A 23277-nucleotide genomic window follows, 5' to 3' on the forward strand; every position below is an offset into this window, starting at 1 on the left:
GAAGACAGAACAGCCTTGTCTTTCATAGGGTTCTGTGAGGATGAGATGCCCCATGCACTCAGCAGGATGCTGGGCACAGCGTAAACAATTTGTAAATGGCCATGGCAAAGAGAGCTAATGTGTACTGAGCATTTTGTTGCTACTTCACAGATGAGCAAATTGAGGCTTGGAGAGATTAATACTTGCGAAAAAATCCACATTGCCAGCCAGTGGGGGAGGCAGGATTCACAACAGATACTGCAGCTCCAGAGCTGGGCTCTTATCTGCCTACTCAAAGGCAGGTAGCAACGCTACCCTCTTGCTTACACATCAGGCTGTTGTGAGGTGGATGGTCAGAGTCTAGGGCCCTCGTGAAGAGTTTTCTCCCGAGTGATCCGCAGAGCCGCCTCCCACCTTTATGACAACCTGAGTGGCCACTTGGACTCTTCATTTTTTGTTCCCATCCAACAACCTCCAGCACAGGGAGAGGCACAGGGAACACTTGATTCACATTGACTGCTTTGTCCCCCTTTCCTTAGTGTCTCCAATTTGGGGATATTTCCAGGGACTCTTTCTGCCAAAAACTAGGGAAGAAACACACACACACATACGCCAAATATACTGTCTTTCCACAGCCTAGAGGCAGTGAGGTCTAGTGAAAAGAACATGGTATTGGTGTAAGGCCTTCCGTATCACATACAGCTGCATGATCCTGCTATATCCATAACCCCTAAACCTAAGTTTTCTCATTTACCAAACGGGTAATCTTAAAAACAGGCTCAAGACTGGATTAAATGAAAAAAAAATTTTGATGTAAACACATCTGACATTCAGCAAGCAGGCACTTAATAAATGAGTTATTATTATTATTACAATTACCTCTCCCCAACCTGACAGAACTCCTTCAGTGCAAGGGCAGGTCTTATTCGTGCTTGTGTTCTCAGGGTTCTGCTTAGCAAAGAGCCTGTCACATAATTGATGCCTAGTAACTGTTTGCCAATTGCAGCAGTGATTCTTAATAAGTCACAGGGTCAACCAACAATTTCTAATGTGAGAAGTGGGAATCCTTATTCTCTGTTCCCTTGTTTCCACAGGGAGGCAAGTCAAGTCCCCAGTTTCCCAAAGGAAGATCTAGAGGGTGGGACAATTTGTCATCTCACAGGTGCAAGGCAAGTTGTTTAGCACCCTTGATTCCAGCCAGTAGGAGCCCTCAGTCATTTTAACATATAAAACTGCTTCCAAAAGCTCCCTGGTGAGGTCCATAGAGTTAGACCAATCCTCGGGCCTCTCCTCTTCCTTCCCCTTTCTTCTACCTTCTTTTGGAGAACCAGCTGCAGAGGGCCCTTTGGGGTGTCCTTCCCTACTGCTCTTGAAAGAGGTTGTTCCAATGTGCCTATGATGAGTGGCAAGTCTCCTGAAATCAGGTAAACAACTAGCAAACCCATTGTGCACAGACTGAAGGCCACATTGGTATTGGAGGGGATATTTTGATCGATTTCCAGTTGCCTGTCTTCTCTGCCCATCTCTCAACTCATCCTAAATTCACATGGGGACGAGTGGTAGGACTTTCAGGTATCCTAAAACTCTGCTCCTTGTGCTTATCAGGTGTTAAGGCATCTCTTACCTTTCCCTCCTGCTCCCAATAGCCAAATCTGTCCTGTTCACCTCACTATTGCTCCAAAGGAAGATTCAGGGAATTTTCTTGGCTCAAAGATTCATACGGTCATTTTCCTCATTTACATAATCAATAAACACACATTATTTAGAGAGGCGACCTCAGCAACTTTCTCCCTCAGATCTGGGCCCAGACCCCAATCCTGGATCACAGCAGTCAACCAGCAGGAAAGGAATAGGGTAAAGAATTTCTCAGTCTGTAATTTACAAGAGAATTGAGAGCAGGGGGCAAATCCTTGGGGCTTGGGCCAGAGAGGAATGACAGGAGGATAGGAAAACAAAGATTGGAGTAAGTGGGAGAAGGGAAATCCATGTTATAAATAAGTAGACAAGGTGTGAGCATTTTTGAAAGGCAGGTGAGAGAGGCCAGAGGCATGTAATCCTCAGTAGGAAAAGAATAAACAACACTTGGGGTCAAAGTCAGTGAGAGATGAGCTCTGGGCGTCCGTCTGTTTCATCCTCAATCTGAGTGGGGTGTCCTAGATTTAGATTTAAGTGGGAAGGTGAAGAACAGTGCTTGGGGTCAGAGTGGGTGAGGGATGAGCTCTTAACCTCAATTTGCCTCATCTATAAAATGAGTGGGTTGCCCTAGATGGTGTCAGAACACCTGTCCTCTGACATGCTCAGGGTCTATGGGGTTCTAAGCCTAGAGGCTTTGGGACCAGAGTCCTGGGAATTTGTAAAGGGTGTTAGGCAACCAGAGTGGTGGCTGATTCCCAACCAGGCTATGTCTGGTCTCCAGGCTGGTACTGTGGTTCTGTGGAGGTGAAGTAGTCTTCTAGGAAGGACTGCAGGTACTCAAAGGTGGGCCTCTCCTCTGGGTCCAGACGCCAGGTCTGTTCCATGACTTCATACAGGGATTCTGGGCAGCCAGGGGGGCATGGCATGTGGTAGCCATGCTCTACCCGTTCCAACACTTCGCGGTTATTCATGCCTGTGGGGTGGTGTTCTGTCAGTTAGGGTACCTGGCCCCTCCCAAAGGAACTGCCAGGAGGAAGCCCTTCCTTGTGACCCTCCCTCAACCCCAGCACACCTGGGTAGGGGACTCGGCCCTTGGTGATGAGTTCAGTAAGCAGGATCCCAAAGGACCACACATCTGACTTGATGGTGAATTTGCCAAAGAGGGCTGCCTCTGGGGCTGTCCACTTTATGGGGAACTTGGTCCCTGGAGAGTTTGGAGGAAAAGGGAAAGTTAGTGAGGGGGGGGGGTCCTTGAGAACAGCTGGATTAAGAGAATGGGGAAGTAAGGATCTCGGGGACCCTGAAGACAATCTTTGGACACAGCAGAAAGGACCTGGTATCTAGTCCTTTATGTGTCTAGTATATTGCTAAGCACTTTAAAAACATTGTGATTTTTCATAATAATAACAGCTATGTGCCTAGCTTTTACTACGTGCTAGGCACTGTTGCTTTTTCTTCCTTCCTTTCTCTCTTTCTCCAGAGTTGCAGAAGCCAGGGCCAGTAGACAAATGTTCTAGCACTGGGCTGCATCCTCAGCCCCAGTTAGGTGATATATATGTGCATTAATTCATGGAACCCTCATGAAAACTCCATGAGGTAGATACTAGGGTAGGCTACAAAGGAGGGACTGAGTAAAGTAACTTTCCCAGCTCGCACTGCCAACAACTGGCTGGGATTCATACCAGGAATTCTGGTTACAAGAATTCAGATTCATACACCCTATTTCCTCTAGCTTAAGAATTGTAGTGTGAATAACACATAATAGGTGCTTGGAAAATATTTGTTGACTTACTGTTGTTTGAATATTTTCATTTTAGTTCAGAAAAGGCTGCTCATAAAGGTTAGGTGACTTGCCCATGCCAAATGTCTGGCAAGTGGCTGAGCTGGGATTTGAACCCAGAATTGCCTCTTGAACACAGTGGCAGGGTTTCTGAGTATGCGGAACTCATGGCAGCCCCTTGGAGCTTTACAAACTCTAGGAAGGTGGGGTGAAGATCAGCACCTTGCTGGGGGTTGTACTCATCATCCTTGATGAGGCGGGCCAGCCCAAAGTCAGCGATCTTGCACACCAGCCGCTCCCCAACCAGGATGTTGGCTGCTCTCAGGTCTCGGTGGATGTAGTTCATGAGCTCCATGTAGGCCATGCCCTCAGCTACCTGGCGATGGGGGATAAGGTGTGGGGAGAAGGGAGCTCATGTGGACATCTCAACTCCTCAGTACCATAGCCTTGGGTGAGGGGTGAGAGTAGCAGTACTCTGCCTTACACCTGATACAGAGGGCGGGGCCGCACTTCCTAGGGTGGGCTAGGTATTTAAGAGCCCGAGGATTTGTGGAAAGATAACAGGAGAGACAAAGGCTGCTGGCTCAGTTTACCTGGGCTGCCATATCCACCAACTGGGGCAGATTCAAATTCTGGCCCTCCCGATCCTTGAGGAACTCCAGCAAGCTACCTGGGGAGACGAAGCCAGAAAATCAGCCACAAGACCACTACTCCAGGCTGGCCTGCCCTAGATTGTTCGGGCCCCAATCCTGAACCTACCTAATCTAGCCCGGCCCCGCCTCCTGCTCCCAGCCCTTTCACGTGAGTCAGCCCCAGACTCAGGATGCCACCGGACGCTTCAACTCCTCAGTAACTGGCCCAGATGTTGTCCTTGTACCGACTCCGCACACACCTCCGCCTGGGGCCCCCCGACACGCCCCACTTAGACTCCGCCCCAGACCCGCCCCAGACCCGCCCGGGATGGTGCGTTCTCCGCCCAAGCCCCACCCACCAGCTAAGCACACCCCGGAGGCCCCGCCCCGCCCCGCCCCGCCCGCCCCACATCCCACTTGTTCTAACTTGGCTCAGCTGGGAATCCAGCACTCCTGAGGTTTCGCGTATTCCAGCCTCTCTCTAAGACTCTGTCCATTGTCCGTCGTCCCTTCCCAGGTCGGGGTCCAGGTCCCACCCCGCCTTAACCTCGCACCAACTCCCGCCCTCCCAGGCCCCGCCTCCTGACCCGCCTCTCACCATGGCACATAAACTCGGTCACGATGTAGATGGGTTCCTCCGACACCACGGCATACAGCTGCACCAGCTTGTCATGCCGCAGCAGCTTCATGACCTGCGCCTCCTCCAAGAAGGCCTTCGGGGACATGGTGCCCGGCTTCAGCGTCTTCACCGCCACCTTGGTGCTACCATTCCATGTGCCTGCCCGGTGGCGGCATCTTGTCAAGATTCGCTCCCGGCTAGCCCAGGCCCACGCCCCAGCCCCTGGCCCCAGCTCCGGGGACTTCCGTACCCAGCCACACATCCCCAAAGCAGCCGGTGCCCAGCCGACGCTCCAGCGTAATGGAACTGCGACTGATCTCCCAGGCGTCCTTAGCCAGGCCCAGCGTCTGTGGCTTCATGGTAGTGCAGGCCGCTGTGAGCAGGTGGCACAGCCCATCATTCACCTCTGGGGGTGAGCAGATGGAGGGAGGTTACAGGCAGGCCAGTACACCCCCACACTCCTCATCCCACCCCATTCCCATATCAGACCTCAAGGTCAGTCAATCATAAATAACTAGGGCCCAGGTGAGGTTCCAATCCAGGACAGAGGACAACTCAGCCCACTGAGTGTATAAACATTTTGGTGCCTGGGGAAGGGAGTTGCACCCAGAGGGAGAGATGATCCCTATAAGGATTGGGACCTAGGAGGTGGCCTCCAGCTGGGCCTTTAAGGACAGATTCTGACAGGTGGAAATGGGGTTAGGGATTCCAGGCAAAACTGTGGACAAAAGGCCCACTCCTTTCCACGGATCTCATCCTTGGCCTAACCAATCAAGATGGAAACCTGGGCATTGACTCTCACCTTCTCCTCAATCCCAAAGCCAGTTTTCCACATAGTCAGGCCCCTTCTGCCTCCTCCCCAGGTTCGGAATTGTCTGCTTCTCCTTCACTGTCACTGATTGAATCTGGCCACTATCACCTCTTACCTGGAATGGCCATTGTCCCCTAACAGATCCCTCATTCTGCCTTGCCCCCTGGCATCCAAGCTCCTCTCAGCAACCACAATTTCTCACTGAAGTGCAGACAAATCGGTCAGCCCCTGCTCAGGGCCCTGTGATGGTGACCTTCTGCCCTGGTACCTAGATGGAGCACTTAGGACATCACTCACACTCAATAGTTTTCAGATTTAGACCTTAAGACAAGAAACTGGCCAATTCCATGCTCAGACTTTAGGAGATGCTGCTGGCCATGGTGGGGCTTTGCACCTCAGTTTCCTCTGAATCCCACAGCGTAGGATCCTAGGCTGGGAACCTCCATATGTGGGTTCTAGTCTCGGCCTGGCTACTATTGTGTTGGGGAAACTTCCTCTTCTCTGAGCCTCAATTTATCCAACAGGTTTGCTCAGGGATCAGAGGCACCCACTCACCAATATAGTGCTGCACCAGCTCCTGCACTGAATGGAACTGGGCCCGCGTGGTGATGTAGTAGCCACCTGTGTCCAGCTTGCGGATTTTGTAATGTTTGACATGATCACCTCTGTTCTGGTCCCAATCACGGATGGACAGGGAGTAGGCACCTGTGGGGAAGGGTCATAGGGTTTTGTTTTTTTTTTTACACTGGAGATTGAACTCAGAGCCTTGCACATGGTAGGCAAGCATTCACCACTGAGCTACATTTCCAGCCCTTTCTTTAAAATTTTATTTTGAGACAGGGTCTCTAAATTGCCCTGGCTGATCTTGAACTTGGATCCTGAGCAGCTGGAATTACAGGTATGTGCCACCACACCTGGCTGAGGCTAGGACTCTTTAGTCTGATAGCCATGTCTCTAGAACCCAGAGCCAGCCTGAGCCCTGCCTCTCTACTGGATCCCAGTCTTATCCCTGAACCAAGCACCACTGGCCAATCCTAGCCCAGCCTTAATGGCTGGGCCTCCCAGATGCCAGTGGCATGTGATACAACCCCCACCTTTGGTAGTCTCACTCTCCCGAATGAGAAAGGCCCCTCTGGGGTTGCCTGGTGAGAGAAGCTGCCTCTCTGCATCCTTCCTTCCGATCTTTCCAAAGTACCACCTGTTGGGAAGGACAGGCAAGAATCAGGTACACTCCCTTCAAACCCCCTTCCCCCTGAAAAGCCAGGACTCAATTTCTTCACCTGTAAAATGGAGCTCAATCACCTACTTCATAGCCTGGTCATCAAGATCACGGAGCAGAGGAGTAGGAAATGCCTGGCACATAGTAGGTGTCACCCCAAAGTCAGGCTTCTCCTCTCTAACCTTTTAAGTATCTCTTGAATTAAAATTGCTAGAACTAAGTCCCCAGTGGCCTCATCAGGGTGTCACGGGTTCCCTTAGTTCATCTCACTGAAGTAAGTCCTCTATGCACTCATGAGGAAGTTGAGGCTCAGAAGGGAAGTGACCTGCCCATGAGGCTAGCTGATGTACTCCACCTAAAATCCTCTGCCACCCACCCTAGTTCTTTCCCCACCATCTCAAGCAATCACTCAGATCCCTCCCCAACCCCAGCTCCAAATGCTTCCTCCTCTGGCCTCCAGGACACCCTTTCTTGCTTCTCTTCTCCTTTTTCTCATGGTTCTCAACTGCTGCTTTCCTCTCATCCTCGTAAATTTAGTATTTTTGTCCTGAGTCTTGATTTCAACTTCAGGCCTTATCTACTCCTGCTTTCTCTTGGGGATTCTTTCTGGGATTCAATTATAGCCCTAAATCAACTATGCAAGTCCATTGGGGGAACAGAAGTGACACAGGTGCTATAGAAGACTTGGATGTGGTCTGATCAGTAGATTGACCGACGTGTTACCATTTGGGCTGAATTCAAAGGAGCATAATTTTCAAATCAAGGGAGGTAGAAGTCTCAGTGAACTCTGGGAGATTCAGTCCACACCTTCATGCTGGGAACAGTTTGGGGAACAAGGGAGGTATTCTCAAATGGTATGCCCAGGAGGGCAGGCAGAGGGAGGAAGGAGAAACGGTTTAAGGACTGTGTAGACATATTCCCAAGTTTTTTCAAAGCCCTCCTCCTACCTCTACCCATAACATAAGCTACTTTCTTTTTTCTTTTAAATATTTTTAGTTGTATATGGACACAATACCTTTATTTTTTTATTTTTATTTTTACGTGGTGCTGAGTATCCAACCCAGTGCCTCCTGTGTGCTAGGCAAGCGCTGGGTTGAGCCACAACCCCAGCCCCATAAGCTACTTTCTTAATAAACGGTATAATAAGAATAACACTTATGTCAGGTTCTGCTTTATATATGTGTGTGTATTCATTTAATTCTTATAATATTACAAGGTAAGTGCAATTATTATTAACCCCCACTAGACAGATGAGGAAATTGAGATACCTAGTGGTTAAGCAACTTGCCTGAGGCCATACTTCGATGCCAGAATAGGAACCCCAGCTGTCTGCTCTGGGCCCTGTGATCTTAACTGCAACTCTGCACTCAACCACAGCCTGCACTGGGCACTTCTTAGACATCTTGACATTGCCCCAGGAACCTCCCAAACCTCCGTCCTCTACATTATTACCCCTCCTCTCCTCCATGCCTCCCTCACCCTCTGCAGAAGGCCTTACTCAGCTTGTGCTCTGGCCGCTGCCCTTGCTTCCCTCTGCTTGAGGAATTCCCTCACCCTATGCGCAGCCCCCACATGCCCACTTTTCTTCTTTCCCCAAAGGTAACTGCTCTAAGTCTCATCTTTTTTTTTTTTTTTTTGGTAACTGGGAATTGAACCCAGGAGTGCTTAACCACTGAGCCACATCCCCAGCCCTTTTCTATATTTTATTTAGAGACAGGGTCTCACTGAATTGCTTAGGGCTTCGCTAAATTGCTGAGGCTGGCTTTGAATTTACGATCTTTCTGCCTTGGCCTCCTGAGCCACTGGGATTATAAGCGTGTGCCACCATGCTGGCTCTAAATCCCATCTCGCCATCAACATTGCCCTCAGCCTTTCTCACTTTGCCTTCACTTGAAAGTGTACTTCACACTTGCTAGCCTCCCACTCCTCCCAGGCTCTGCCGTCTGGCCTCTGCCCCCACTTCATAGGAAAGATCTCCATCAAGGTCACTCCCATTGCCAAATCCACTGGCAGCCTCTGACATGCTTTCCTCATTTCCTGAAACTTCTCGCCCTCCAGGCTGTTTGGTGTTGGCCTGCCCTGTTCCTCCTCACGTCTCCTATGACTCCTTCTCTTCAGGGCAGCTTTCCTCTTTTCCCCTTTCCCCTAGGACTTGGGTCTTAGGGCCAACCTCTCACTCTCCTCCCTCTTCCTTCACCCTCCTGTGCAGCTTTAATTATCATCCCTACTCTGAAGAGTCCCACATTTCAACCAGCCCAGGTATGCCATCTGCAAGGGCCACAGCACACAAGGGAAGGAATCTTAAGTACCAGTTAGGAAAAGGTGACCTTCTCCTGGACTAGGAGCATGGGCTGGGCGCCTCCCATACAAAGCACAGTCTATTCTAAGTGTTGGCAGCCTCCTCCACCAGGGTGTTCCTCTAAAACCTCAGTCCAACAAGTCCCCCCCATAACCCATTACCTCTACTTGCCCCTTTGTCCTATGCCTTAGCACTGGCACCATCACCCACCTGAAGTTGCCCTTGATTCTGCCTACTTTGCACAGCCAAATAACCAATCAATCACCAAGTCCTAGGGATTCCCATTCTGCAAGGACTTTTTTTTTTTTTTTTTAAACCAGGGTACTCGACCACTGAGCCACATCCTCAACCCTATTTTGTCTTTTACTTAGAGACAGGGTCTCACTGAGTTGTTTAGTGCCTTGCTGAATTACTGAGACTGGCTTTGAACTCAAGATCTTCCTGCCTCAGCCTCTCAGGCTGCTGGGATTACAGACCCGCAAGGACTCTTCTATCCTTTCTTTTCTCATAAATGTATGGCACCCAAGAGGATAGATCTTAAAAAGCTTTTATGAACCCCAATCTCCTCATCTATAAAAGGGGGACATTAATAATATCAATAAAGTTATTGTGAGAATTGAATGAATCAAGCTAGGTAAACTATCTGTTACAGGCTCTCAACTATATAAAAGTAGTCAGTGAATGTTAATTCCCTGCTATTTTTTTTTTTCATTTTTTTTGGGGGGTGCTGGGGATTAAAACCAGGGAGGGCCTTGTGCATGCTAAACAGGAGGTGCTCTACCACTGAGCTACACCGCAACTCCTCCCTGCCTTCTTTTTTTTTTTGTGGTACTGGGGATTGAACCCAGGGGTGCTTAACCACTGAACCACATCCCCAGCCCTTTTTTGTATTTTATTTAGAGACAGGGTCTCGCCAAGTTGCTTAGCTTCTTGCTAAATGGCTGAGGCTGGCTTTGAATTCACAATCATCCTGCCTCAGCCTCCCAAGCTGCTGGGATTACAGACATGTGCCACCATGCCTGGCTCCACTTTATAGTTCTTTAAAGCTCACACTATTTGCCATCATTGAGAGGCCAGGCAATTGCTGCAGGACTATCTGGCTTCATACAGCAGCTCTGCAGCTCACTAGCCATGTGGACACAGAGCCTCAGCTTCCTCATTTGTAAAAGAGGTAATAATAGAAGCCCTTTAAAGAGCATCCAGCACACAATACCTGCTATATATGTATTATTCACTATTATTTCATCATTATTGTCTCATTTTATTCCCACAGTAACCTTATAAAAGTGTAGACAAGCGGGCAGGCTCAGAGTTTGGACTCCAGGATCTTATCCATAGGGCCGGCCTCCCCACCTTCCCCACTCACTCTTCAGCTTGAATGGAGTCCACAGGAGCCACATAGTTGCTGGGGATGTAGCCAGTTTGTCCGGAGCTGAGAGACCGTGCCTCCCACCAGTCACCTTCACTGCAGGCATAGAATAGGGTGGTGAAGGGTTAGTCAGAGGCAGCTCCAACCCCTGGGGCACACAGAAGCCAGACAGGGCCATGCTGATTGGCTGGATACTGGCCCTTCCAACCCCTCATCTAGGGACTCCCCCATCTGGATCAGCTCTGCTCCCAGCCACTGCAGCTGTCCCAAGAGGGCTATTCTCTGAAGAAGGAATCAGTTTGAGGACATCTGGATCTCCTGGCTTCTTTTCTCTCGCTCCTTACCTGGGCAGGAGTGAGTCAGCTAACTAGGTCTCTTGCCCCACTGATGCTCCCCCACCAATGGTTTTATATTTCCTTCTAGATAAAATCCAGACAGCTCATTCTTCTTCTTTTTTATTTCCTTCTAGATAAAATCCAGACAGCTCATTCTTCTTCTTTTTTCCTTCCCCGTGCTGGGTATGGAACCCAGGACCAGGCACATGCATTCCCAGCTCCTGGATCTCAATCTTTATGATCCGCCTAGACCTAACTGCTTGGTGGTTTCCAGAAGTCATCATTTATTCTCATTCTCTCTTCCTCCTTTCTCACCTCTTCCTTCACTCTTGGTTAATTTCTCTAATCTCATCTTAAAAATCATCTCCTCCAGGAAGCCTGCTCTGATCACCACTACCCTGGACACCAAGTTTGGTGTTCTTTTGTGCCCATATTTCCTCAGGTTCCCTCCACCCACAAAGTAGTCACCCACATTTTTTTTTGGATGTGTATGGAACTGGGGGGAACCCTGGGGCACTCTATTACTGATTTACACCCCTAGCCGGCCTGCTCCCTCCCTCCCTTCCCTTCCCTTTCCTTTCTTCCTTCCTTCCTTCCTTCCATTTTTTTCTTTCGAGACAGGATCTTGCTTAGTTGCTCAGGCTGGCTTTGAACTCGTGGCCCTCCTGCCTCAACCTCTGTAGATGGGATTAACCCCACCTCTGCCGCCATGATCACCCAGTGTTTTTTGTTTGGTTTGGTTTTTCAGTGCTGGGAATGGAACCCAAAACCCTGCATATGATAGACAAGTGCTCTACCACTGAGCTGCACCCCCAGGGGTTTTATTGTCTTTTTTTTTTTTTTTTTTAGAGAGAATTTTTAATATTTATTTTTTAGTTCTCGGCGGACAGAACATCTTTGTTGGTATGTGGTGCTGAGGATCGAACCCGGGCCGCACGCATGCCAGACGAGCGCGCTACCGCTTGAGCCACATCCCCAGCCCAGGTTTTATTGTCTTGCATATGTGTCCCCAACTTGTCTGAAGCTTTCTGAAGACAGGGACCAGGTAGAACTCTTCTCGGGGTCTTGCTCCCAGCCCGCCTGGGGCTTGAACTAAGTGGCCTGATCACTTACGTGTTGTTCAGGATGTGGAACTTCTCACCCTTGGTGAAGGTAAGGTCATCCTCTGTCCGGGCCTCATAGTCATACAGGGCAATGAACATGGTCACCCCAGTCCCTGCAGAGTCAGGGTTGCTCAGTAGAATAGGGAACAGAACAGAGCACCAAGGGTGCTGCACACCGAGATTCCTATTCCCCAGCCAGACACTGTGCCTCCCCACTACCACAGAGCCCCAATTTTGCCAGAGGCCCTTGGAATCCAGTGGATTTTGGATTCAAAATTCACCTTGGCCCCAACGTAGATTTAGGATACACAGCTTCATGCCCTTCTTACCCTGGGGAGTCCCCAAATTGTCTACTTCTCCTCTTCCCCACCAAGAAGACCCCCCCCCAACCTGGGAAGTGGCACCCAAGAGGCCAGAGGCATCTTCATTGAGGTGCCTCTCTCAGATGAGAACAGAGCTCCATCTCCCTCTCAGACTGGGGTTTCAGGGTAGGGCTGTGCACACTCCCTCAATATGGGTAAGCTTGAGAGGACAGTTGCATCTTCCACATTAGTCTGGAAGCTTCTAAGGACAAGTCCACATGTCCTCTTCCCTCAGTTTCTCTTAGGACCCAGGAAGCACCTGTCTCCAGGCCTCTGGACTCACCTGAAATGCCCCTGATGGTGCCACTATCAAGGAAGGCAGGGCTGGTGGGCTGGGGGGTAAAGTTGTTATAGTTGGGGATTTGGGCAAAGGAGGGTGCAGGCCGGGCCTGAGTGGGGTCAGGGCCATAGCGATCTGCAGCCCCATAGCTCTTGAAGTCCCCTTCCAGGCCAGCATCTTCCTTGGGCCCCGGCTCCAACTTCTTGCAGAACACACAGCCCATTCCAGGAACCCTGCTGCAGAATGGGGGTGTGCCTCACTCAGGGGCCCTTGCCAAGTGCACCACCCTATGCACACGTGTGTGCACGGGCACACACACACACACACACGCACACACACACACACACACACACACACTTGCACAGGCACCAAGCTCCCACTCAAGGGCCTGGATTAGGATCCTCCCTAGTAAGGGACAAAGGTGCAACAGGGCCATTTTTGGGTCCGCTTTCATGTGTTTGAATAGAGTGTGTCTCCTCAGTGCTTGTCTCCCTGCCCCCTCAAGTCCACATTCCTGGGGCTGATGTTTTACATTGGATGGTGCTGTGTAGATTTATATATTTTTGCCTCCCATTGCTTTGAAATGTTTCTGGGGCTCCTTCTGGGTACTTGTGCATGTGTCTTTGTGTGTCTCTAAGTGTGTTTAATTGTGTGCATGCAGTTCCTGGTGAACATCTGTATGTGCAGGTTGGTGTGTACAGAGTTGGCGTGAAGGTCTGCAGGTGTGTTTGGCTATGTGTGTGCACATCCATATGAGCGTGTGAGTATGTGTTTCTGTGTGAGTGTCAGTCTGTGTGTGTGTGTAAGTAAAGGTCTGTATGAGTGGGTGTCTCTGGTCTGTGTGTCTGTGACCATGAACACAGCTCTGGGTGGAAGCTTTTGAGCTTGTCTCTGAACATGCCTGTGTGTGTGTGTGTGTCTGTGTGTCTGTGTCTGCATGTTTGCGTTTGAGTGTGTAAGAGAGCTGTGTGCCTGCACCTGGAGATTCCCTGCAGAGGGGGATCAAGGCCATTTCCTGTCGTGGGTCCAGCCTCAGGCCTCTCAAGCTGCCTCATTCTGGCTCACCCATCCGTTACCTAGCAACAGGGCCCTTGTAGGAGGAGGGGGCTGTGAGGCGGTTGTGGGGCCAGGAAGGCCACCCCCACCCTGTTTCCTGACCCTAAAAGCCTTAGTCCTCCCCCCTGCCCCCACTCACCCCACAGGCCCTGACTCCTGGGTCAGTAGGGCTGCTGCATCGTCCTTGGGAGGGGCTGGAGACCTGAGGGCGAGACAGAAGGACATGAAAGATGAAGGTCCTGCCAATGTTCCTGGCAGCCAGCTGCCCGGCTCCTGCCCTCTTCAGGAAGCCAGAAGGTCTGGGCTCCACCCCAGCATGACTTCTGCCTTCATTTTCCATCCCACCACCCCTGGTACACTTACACATCCACCCTCTCACGTAGGCCACACCACCCACACCAACTCTCTCACACTCAGATCCCCCTGACACCAACCCATGAACACACACACCAGCACACAGTCACACAACACCACTCACAGCATATGCTTGCGTGAGTGTGCTTGCCAACACCACCACACACCAGCACAGCTCCAACAAGCCCAGGCTCTGATGCACGACAGCCCCCACACACGTCCACAGGCGTGGATGCCTCCCAGGTTAACAGACTCTCACACTCAGACGCTCATATTTTTGTATTTAGACCCGTGTCTCTAATTGGATTTCTATCAAGCTATGCTCAGCTCCCTGGAACCTTACCTCTGCTCCCGGCCTGGGCTGGGCAAACCCCAGCAGCCCCTAGGATCTCTGGAGCCAGAACAAAAGCAGACACCTACCTCCAGAGCTCCACTCCTAACCGCACGTCAGAGAAAGGTTTAGGGCAGCAGTTAGGGCCAGTAGTCCCCTGGGGAGCTCCCCAAATGAACCAAGCCTTCCCTAGCAACAGTGTCCTCTGAGCAACAGGGTAGGGAGGTCATTGAGCAAGGGGTCCCCACCCCTCCTCCTCTGGGCCAGAAATTCTACCATTGCAACACTCAGAGAGGAACTGCCTGAGGAGAGGGCTCTGTTTCCCAAGATGTAAGAGGAATGGAGAGCTGTAGGGTGGGGCCATCTCAAAGAGCCCCAGTTTCCCCAAGAGGGGTCTGAAGATCTTGGAGATAGGGGGGCTCTAACTTGCCTCCTTTGGCCCCCTCTTGCCCTCCTCTACAAAGAGACTCTTCCTCTTTTCTCAGAATCCTGCCCTTCCAAACCAACCCCACCAGTCTTTTCCAGGAGACCTTCGTACATTTAACAGGTTCAGTTGCCTGTGGACAGTTCTGTCAGACCAGTGGCCAGACCTCTGCCCTAGCCCCACCAGCCCCTCTCACCCTTCACTGGAACTGTTCTCTCATGGGGCGGAGGGTGACACCCATGTGGTGAACTGTGAGGACAGTTGTGGCGAGAGGTCTGCCCTAAAATAGGCCCTGTTCTCTAGACTCCCACTGAGACCTTTGCCCCAGGACCCTTCTCCTGTGAAACCACTGTCTGAAAGGCCGGGTTGCAATGTGGTTGGGGCAGGGGAGAGAATAAAGGAGGAGGGGAAGGAGACATCTAGGACCGAGTTGAAGGAACTTTAGGGAAAGTGAGAGGAGAGATGGGATGGATATGAAAACAAGGGTTCCAAGGTAAGAATGAAGGTCTTCTCACAGGAAGACAAGCACACACCTCAAAACCTGCACCGAGCTAACGCCAGCCCACACAGGCCTCTTGACACATTCTTGGACATTGTCTCAGCCGCATACCACACATCATACAGCCTCTGAGCTCCTCTGTGCTCATTCCCAGACACACACATCTTCACGTGTTCACCCGCCACGTATACACGCACTTCCAGCCCTCATCCATCTGAACATAGACATACACACAGCCTCTCCACAAGAACAGTAAATATGGCTGGCTTCTGTAATTCCAGCAACCTGGGAGACTGAGGTAGGAGGATTGAAGGTTCAAGGCCAGCCTCAGCAATTTAGTGAGGCCCTAGGCATCTTAGTGAGAGCTTGTCTCAAAAAAAGAAAAAAAAGATTGGGGATTTGGCTCAGTGGTTAAGTGCCCTTGCCCTTGGGATCAATTCTTGGTACCAAAAAAAAAAAAAAAAAAAACCCAGCAAAATATGGAATTTATAGCATTTTCTATGTAGCTGCCAGTATGTTAAACTGTACCAACACCACCTCACAACTACCCTATAATTTAATTTTTTTTTTTTTTTTTGGTACTGGGGATTGAACTCAGGGGCACTCAACCTCTGAGCCACATCCGCCCTATTTTGTATTTTATTTAGAGACAGGCGTCTGAAGATCCCTGAGTTGCTTAGCTCCTCACCATTTCTGAGGCCGGCTTGCACTCGCTATCCTCCAGTCTCAGCCTCCCAAATCGCTGGGATTACAGGCATGCACCACCACGCCCGGCCTAATTTTAAATATTTTTAAAAATTCTTTTTAGTTGTAGATAGACACAATAGCTTTATTTCATTTATTTATTTTTTTGTGGTGCTGAGGACCAAACCCAGTTCCTCACATATCCTAGGCAAGCGCTCTACCAATGAGCTCCAACTGCAGCCCCTAAATTTAAATATTTTTATTATTGCTGAGGCAACTCAGGCACAGAGAGGCTTAGAAAGTTGTCCAAGATCACCCAGATGTATCTTGGCATTTGACTCCAAAATCTGAGCTGTCGACCAATCCTCTCTATTCCCTGTCACAGATATAGGTAGTTGCAGCCATTTCTACAAATAAATGTGTGCAAATTCAGAGCCCGGATAGGGACACACATAGATTACATAGCCTTCTTCTTGAGACAGCCCCGCACAGCTCTCCTCTATAGGATACAAACTTATACAACTCTGGGGTCCACACACAGCTACACTGTTCTCACTTCCAAATAATACTCAGGTGCAGATTGCCACAGCATATCTCTACAGTCCAAGGGGAGCCGCAGATTCTGCATTCCTGGTATGGGGGTAAGGAACAAGACCAAAAGCTAGTGGGCCGAGGAGGAGCTCTGACAGGGCTGATGTTCCAGCAGGCAGAAGTAGGCAGCTCTCAGGCCTTTATCACACCCAGACTTGAGGGGATCCATCTGGGCCTAGCTCTTGGGACCAGTATGCTAAGGGGCTGAGAGGCTGTGGGACACAGGGTTTGGCATCTGCATGGCCTTAGAGAGGGGTCATATTGCATGTGACCTTACTCATGTGTTTTTTTTTTTTTTCTTTTTTCTATCTTTCCTTCTTTTTTGGTACGGGAATTGAACGCAGGGGCTCTAACACTGAGCCACATCCCCAGCCCTATTTTGTATTTTATTTAGAGACAGGGTCTCACTGAGTTGCTTAGGGTCTTGCTAAATCAATAAGGTTGGCTTTGAACTCTGTCCTCCTGCCTCAGCTTTCCAAGCCACTGAGATTACAGGCATGCACCACTGCACCTGGAAGCTCATGTGTTTTTTTGTTTTTTGTTTTGGTGGTGCTGAGGATTGAACCCAGGGCCTTGTGCCTGCAAGGCAAGCACTCTATCAACTGAGCTATGTACCCCCCCCCCACTCCCAAGTAGTTTTTGTCAGAGAGAAAAAGATGAGAGAGAGAGAGAGAGAGAGAGAGAGAGAGAGAGAGAGAGAGAGAGAGAGAGAGAGAGAGAAAGCAGGGGTGGGGTGGGCAAAGACTGAGAGAGAAATAAAGAAAGATTAAAAAAAAATCTAAAAAGCCAGAGAGACAGAGGATGGGAGGAAAAAAATCAAGCCCTGATTTGTAGCATTTGCTGATGTCCCTGGTGTAAATACTCCCACCATGGCTGACTTAAGGCTACTGATGAGACTTCTGGGAGGCAGAGCTGGAAAGGGATGCAGAGAATCAGCTCCCCTTAGCCAGTGCCAGGCAGCTCCCACCCGTCACCACCAGAGAGAGACCCCAAAAAAATGCAAAAAGAAAAGTGGAGACAGAAATGCAAGATAGAAAGAAGACCAATGGAGAGATAGAAACAGAAAAAGAGAAAGGAAAAGATGAAAAGAAAGGTCAGTGACAGAAAACTAAAGAGACTACAGAGCCAGAGGTGGTGGGGAGCCAACAGGACTAGAGAAAGCAGGCTGTGTCCTCTCTGCTCAGGCATCTGCATGAGAATAGCCCCCAGGACTCTTTGCCCCTTGCTCTGATCCCAACTCTCCTGCCACCAATTCTCTAGACTTCCTCAAAGTCTGGATGACAGACATTAGTAAAAATGTGCTAATTTATTAAACATTTACATAGTGGTTGGCATCTTTCTATGCATGATCTCAGTTGGTGACCTTATGAAATAGGTTTATTTAATTTTTAAGTTGTTGATGGACCTTATTTTATTTATTCACTTATATGAGGTGTTGAGAATCGAACTAGTGCCTCACATGTACTAGGCAGGCGCTTTACTACTCAGCTACAGCCCCAGCTTGGTAGATTTTATTTTTAAGCTTTATTTTACAGAAAGGAAACTGAGGCACAGCTGTTAGTAACTTGCCCAAGATTACATTTGCAGCAGGAGGTCAATCATTTGGTTCCAAAGCCCACCTAGGCACTGTTCTATTTTGTGGTTCTAGTAGAAGCAGGGATGTGTGTCCCTTTATGAGTGCCTGATGCGTGCCAGGCCCTGTGCTACATGCTGTATATTGTGGTTATGGCCCAGAGAGAGAAACTGATCTGCTCTGTCTCTTTTCTGGGAGACCCTGAATTGGCTACCTGCTATCACCAGAAAGGGAGTGATTCAAAGAATGGCCACCAGCATTCTGGGCACTGCAGGACCTGGAGCCTATTTGTGAATTTTTTGTGTGTGCGTACTGGGAATCAAACCCAGGGCCATGTGTATGCTAAGCACATACTCTACCACTGAGCTATAACCCGTGTCCAGAGTATGTTCCTGGTTAACCAGTATGTTCTGGTTAACAGGAATAGGTTCTCAGAGCCCCATCAGGATCTAAATCAGATTACAGGTATCAGAGCTGAGATCCAACCTTAGATCACGGTACTCCTTAACTTCAACATCCACCCCTCGGTGACCCTCTCTAGGTCTGTTCTTTAGATGAACATCAAGGCCTCAGAGTCTCAGTTTTCTTGTCTGCACCTTCCATGCAGAACTGTTGTGAGAACTTCATGTGACAAAGCTCTTGCTTAGTGTGCAATGGCTAAGTTAGGCTGAGACCCACCTGGCTTCCAGGGACACTTGTTAATCTACTCTCCTCTTGTGTGCAAGTGGGCAGTGACTTGCCTGTCACAAAGCCAGGCAGAAGACTCAAAGCCAGGACTATGAATTCAGTCCAGAGTTCTGTTCCTGGCACTGTGGTGGTGTTCTCCAAAGCCCAAGCAAGATCATGCTGTCCGTGAATGGTGAATTTCATTCTCCCTACTCAACCCCCGGACAACTGAAAACATCATCCCTGACATGTCACATGGCAGCTAACCACCCAGCAGGGAATCTGTCTCCCACTCATCCCTACCGTATACATAGGAGCTCCAGGCCCACCCATCTTTTTTTTTTTTTTTTTTTTTTTTGGTACTAGGGATTGAACTCAGGGGCACTCAGCCACAGAGCCACACCCACAGCCCTATTTTGTATTTTATTTTGTACTGAGGATTGAACTCAGAGGCACTGGACCACTGAGCCACATCCCCAGCCCTATTTTGTCTTTTATTTAGAGACAGGGTCTGACTGAGTTGCTTAACGCCTCACCATTGCTGAGGCTAACTTTGAACTCACAATTCTCCTGTCTCAGCCTGCAGAGCTGCTGGGATTACAGGCATGAGCATGGCCCAGCTCCAGCCATCCTTTTTTGAGGGCCATACTTCCCAAAGGCCTTCAGGGCTTTGATGTAGGCACAGGATGTCCTGCCCTCTCAACCCCTGCCAAGGATCTGGGGATCAGGAGACAGATTAAGGCTCATATTCTACTCCTGCCTGACAACTAGCTTGAGATATTGGGCAATTCATCTCTCTGAATTGATGTTTTTTGCCTATAAAACAAGAATACAAATTTCTACCTCACTGGGTTGTTCCTGAGCATCAAATGCTGTCAAGCCCCTGACATATCAGGCACACAGTAGGTGCTCAGTGAACTTTCACTTCCTTCCTGTCCCTTTGAAGAAAGGGGGGTATTGCAGGGGGAGAGGTGAGAGTGCAAGATTGGGCGGGGTTGAGAAGAAAGAGAAGTTCCCAAGCAAGGTGGGAGTGCCTAGCAGGCCTGGGGATTTCACCAAAAGGGAACTGGGACTTGGGGCAGTGGCAGGAAACCACCATCCTGCAAGAGTTCCGGCTTCTCCTCAGGCTCCTGGCTAAGCAGGGGCAGGCCCTAGGCTGGAGGGGCAGAAGTAAGTCTAAGGTCTGCAGACTCCCACATCCCTCTCAAGCCCTGAGCCCTTGCTGAGGGCTTCCATCCTTGCCTGCAGTCCTCTCACTGAGTCCTGCCACCCACATGACTCCAGGGCCCTTACTGAGCCCTCATTTTCCTCACTGAGGCCCTCAGCTCTCATCAACCCTCTTGTATCTCAACCTTCCTCTCTTGAGGCCTCACAGCTCTCCCCACCCCTGAATGTGCAGAGGCTAAGACTTACCCCATGAGACGCACTCTATCACCCCCATAAGGCCAGGGGAGTGTGTAAGTGCACATGCGTGTGTGTGTCTGAGTATAAGTGAGGCCTCTCTGTGACACACTAGTTCTACCCTCCACATGGTCTTGAGGATAGAAGCTGAGTTTTTTCCACATTCTTTTGGGTAAGTTTTTTCCACCTATCACTGAAAATCTGCTCACTAACCTTTTCATCCTGCTGGCTTGAGACTCAGGAGAATGGGAACCATGAGTAGTTTGGGGGGAATTGAGGGAATCAGATCTAGGTTTCATAGGTGGCCAAATGGGAAGTGCCCCCAGGGGTCCTGCTGGGATAGGGTGGGAGGCATCTTGCCCTCTCCTATCTTGGCCAACCCAGTCTGCTCTGTAAGGAAAAGGCTTTAGCTCCTCCTTCCTTTCCCAGATCTGGATTTCCGTACCCATCGTGCCAAGGTCTGGCCGTTTCCTTTGGCACATCAGCCCCAGGTGGCTACAGAGAACACCCAAACAACAACACATAAGCTCCAGGCTCAAGCTCATTCACTCAAAGCCCAAACCAAACTCACTAACACTCACACCCTCACTCACAGCTTCATACCCACTGCTGAGAAGGAGCTAACCTTAAACCCACAGGCCCCACCTTTTCCTCCCCATTCCACCATCCCCCTCTCCAGAGGCCATATGAGTTTAGTCAAGAATGGAATGGGGCTGGACACTTTGGCACACACCTGTAATCCCAGTGGCTCCAGAGGCTGAGGCAGGAGGATCACAGAGTTCAAAGCCAGCCTCAGCAAAAGTGAGGTGCTAAGCAACTCAGTGAGACCCTGTCTCTAAATAAAATATAAAAGAAGGCTGGGGATGTGGCTCAGTGGCTGAGTGCCCTTGAGTTTAATACCCTATACCAAAAAAAAAAAAAAAAAGAAATGGGGACTCAGGCCTCAGCTCCGGCTACTTCCTGCACCATAATAAAATGAGATATCCTGGATTCAGGGCCTCTACTGGTGGCCCTGCAAGTCACTGACTTCCAAATCTGCATCCATCCATGAAGTGGCAACAGAGCCCTGCTCTTCCATCCCCACCACAAACCTAAAGATGCAAAGGCCTCAAGATCCCTGAGAGACCATAGGCCTGAGGGGCAGCCAACCTGAATTGGCACATGGAGGATGGGGACAGATCTCAAACCCTGCTGGGATCCCTAGTATGAACTCTCAGCAAGTACACAGTAGATGCCAACTATGTGCTGCTGGTCCCTGGCGGTGCTGTCAGTAAGACCCAGGCTTTTGGCTCCCCCATCAGGTTTTGAGAAGGTGAAGGACAGTGATAACCTTAACCCCTTCAGCAAAAGCGCTTTATCTGTAATCCCAGCTAGTAGGCAGACTGAGGCAGAGGATTCCAGGGCCAGGCCAGTCTAGGCAATTTAGCAAGACCCTGATCCCAAATAAAATAAAAAGGGCTGGGGATGTAGCTCAGAAGTAGAGCTTTAGCCTAGCCCGCCTGAGGCTCTGGGCTCAATCTCCAGTGGAGCAAAACAAAACAAAAACTGCTTTTCTGCAGGTGATTCGCAAGGGGGAGAAATAATTTCTCCGCGTAGTTCAAATGAGGAAGAGACTGAGAGAGGTCCTGTAACTTGCCTTTAGTCACACATCAATTAAGAACCCAATCTTGCTAAGAACCCAGCTCTCTGAGACTGCAGATCCCTCACCCCAGGATCCCTGAATCCTGAATGCCATCTCCACACTCCTTGGTTGGGCAGCACGCCCCCGACTGAGGATCCAAAACCCGGAGGAAAGCGGGACCAAAGGGGGCCGCCAGCAGTGAGCCTGCAGTGACCCAGCGCCCGCTGGCCTCTCCGCCCTCTCGTTGCCATGGAAACAGCCCCTCCAGGCATTCGCGGTCAAAGGCAGGATTTCCGTCGGGGCGGCCAGCAATTCCCGGATCCCGAGGGGAATGCGGACCTAGACCGCCACTGCCGGCGGGGAGGGGGCGCCCCGAGAGGCCGGTCCCTGCTGAGGGCGGGGACTTCCCCAGGAAGCTGGGACCCACGCCTCTAGCGCCTTGAAGGAATCCCCTGCCACCGGAGCCCGCCCACCACTGCCGGACCCGAGGGTCTGGGGGCTGCAGTCGTGGCCGCCTCGCCTACCTCGCCGGCCACCGGCCTCACCCCGACTTCTGCCGATTCCGGACAAGGGGCATTCCTGGACCCCCGGGACTATGCCCCGTACTGCGTCCTCCACAAATCAGCCTCCTTGCCTCCCTTCGCGTGAGCTCCCGCGCCGGATCCTGCCAGGACCCTCCACCTAGTCCCCCTCTATCAGAGCTCTCAGCGTCTCCCTAATTTCTCACTCTCAAAGTCCCCTCCACTTCTCCCCAAGACCATTTTGGGGTTCCCCTGAGCCCCTTCCCTTGACTCTACTCAAAGCCTATCAACCTCACTCCCTAGGCTCCCTTCGTTCTCCCCATCAGACCTTTTTGGGGGGTCTCTTTAGTTTGCTTTCTCCATTTTTTCTCAGCTCTCTCCCCAAATTTTATCAGCCTCACTCTGCAGGTCTCCAGCGTGCCTCCTTAAGCCCTTTAGGGGTGGTATCCCTGGAGGTCAGCTCCCTGAGTCTGCTCCCCAAGTGCAAGCTCATCCCCCGACGATCTAGAGTGTCCCTGCGGGACCGGGAGGGGCACCACCTGCCCATCCCAGCCCCCACCTGTCACGGCCGCCTACCTGGTCCCAGGGGAGCCCGCTTCTGACCGACCTGGGGCGACCTAGCCCCGGTTCCCAGAAGCCACAAGTGCTGACGTGGGGGAGAAGTGGGGTGCTGCCCGCCTCTGCCCGCTGCCCCTTCTGGGCAGAGAGGAGGAAGCCGCCTCGGACTTCTCTCTTATTGCGGTAGCGGCGGCGGCGGGGAGAATTCGCAGTCACGCCCCATCCCCAGGCCAGCAGCCCGCAGCGGGGAGGGGCCCCCAGATCCCGGCCCGCCCGCCCCCACTTTCCGCCTTCCCAGGTTACCTGGGGTCGGCTCTCCCAGCCCCCTCCCCACACTCCAGCCCCTCCCTGCGACCTGAATGCTCTGCGATGCCTTCCCAAAGGTGCCCTCTCCAAAGGGAGAGGTTTCTCACCCCCAAGAAGCACCTGCTCATTTAGAATCATTGTAGTAGAGATCAGTTGTCGCTTTTCTTTGTCACTGAGAGACCCACCCCCCAACACACACACACCTCTTTTCCTGCTGGTAAAATTGGGAACCAGATCAGAACTGGCCTTACACAAATTCTCAAAGACAG

General features: G+C 50.6%; 1 protein-coding gene across 4 annotated transcripts; it reads right to left on the bottom strand.

Annotated features, from left to right (window-relative positions):
• Positions 1–769: 769 nt before the first annotated feature.
• Fgr (FGR proto-oncogene, Src family tyrosine kinase) lies at positions 770–22908 on the bottom strand. 4 transcript variants are annotated; one of them, XM_040288198.2, is made up of 13 exons: positions 22721–22908; positions 13619–13681; positions 12427–12656; positions 11792–11894; positions 10341–10439; positions 6551–6654; positions 6012–6161; positions 4896–5051; positions 4625–4804; positions 3988–4064; positions 3617–3770; positions 2687–2818; positions 770–2587 (listed from the first exon to the last, which is right to left on the bottom strand). In XM_040288198.2, exons 3-13 carry the CDS (start codon positions 12644–12646, stop codon positions 2379–2381), a joined length of 1584 nt encoding a protein of 527 aa, XP_040144132.1. In that variant the 5' UTR covers positions 12647–12656; positions 13619–13681; positions 22721–22908; the 3' UTR covers positions 770–2378. The 4 variants fall into 4 exon arrangements, with proteins under 4 accessions (XP_040144132.1, XP_013220543.1, XP_040144133.1 ...); XM_013365089.4 differs by having other exon boundaries at positions 12427–12659; XM_040288199.2 differs by lacking the exon at positions 22721–22908 and adding an exon at positions 14254–14379.
• Between the last annotated feature and the right edge of the window lie 369 nt (positions 22909–23277).

This window comes from Ictidomys tridecemlineatus, chromosome 11 (genome assembly GCF_052094955.1).
Source record: "Ictidomys tridecemlineatus isolate mIctTri1 chromosome 11, mIctTri1.hap1, whole genome shotgun sequence".
Lineage (NCBI taxonomy): Eukaryota > Metazoa > Chordata > Mammalia > Rodentia > Sciuridae > Ictidomys > Ictidomys tridecemlineatus.

Bases quoted from the DNA above. Each gene is read 5' to 3' on its own strand.
- Fgr (XM_040288198.2), bottom strand. From the start codon at position 12,646: ATGGGCTGTGTGTTCTGCAAGAAGTTGGAGCCGGGGCCCAAGGAAGAT. The intron at 11,895-12,426 runs GTGAGTCCAGAG...CTGACTCTGCAG, and splicing joins CACCATCAGGGGCATTTCAG to GGACTGGGGTGACCATGTTC. The intron at 4,065-4,624 runs GTGAGAGGCGGG...TCGTCTCCCCAG, and splicing joins GACCGAGTTTATGTGCCATG to GTAGCTTGCTGGAGTTCCTC.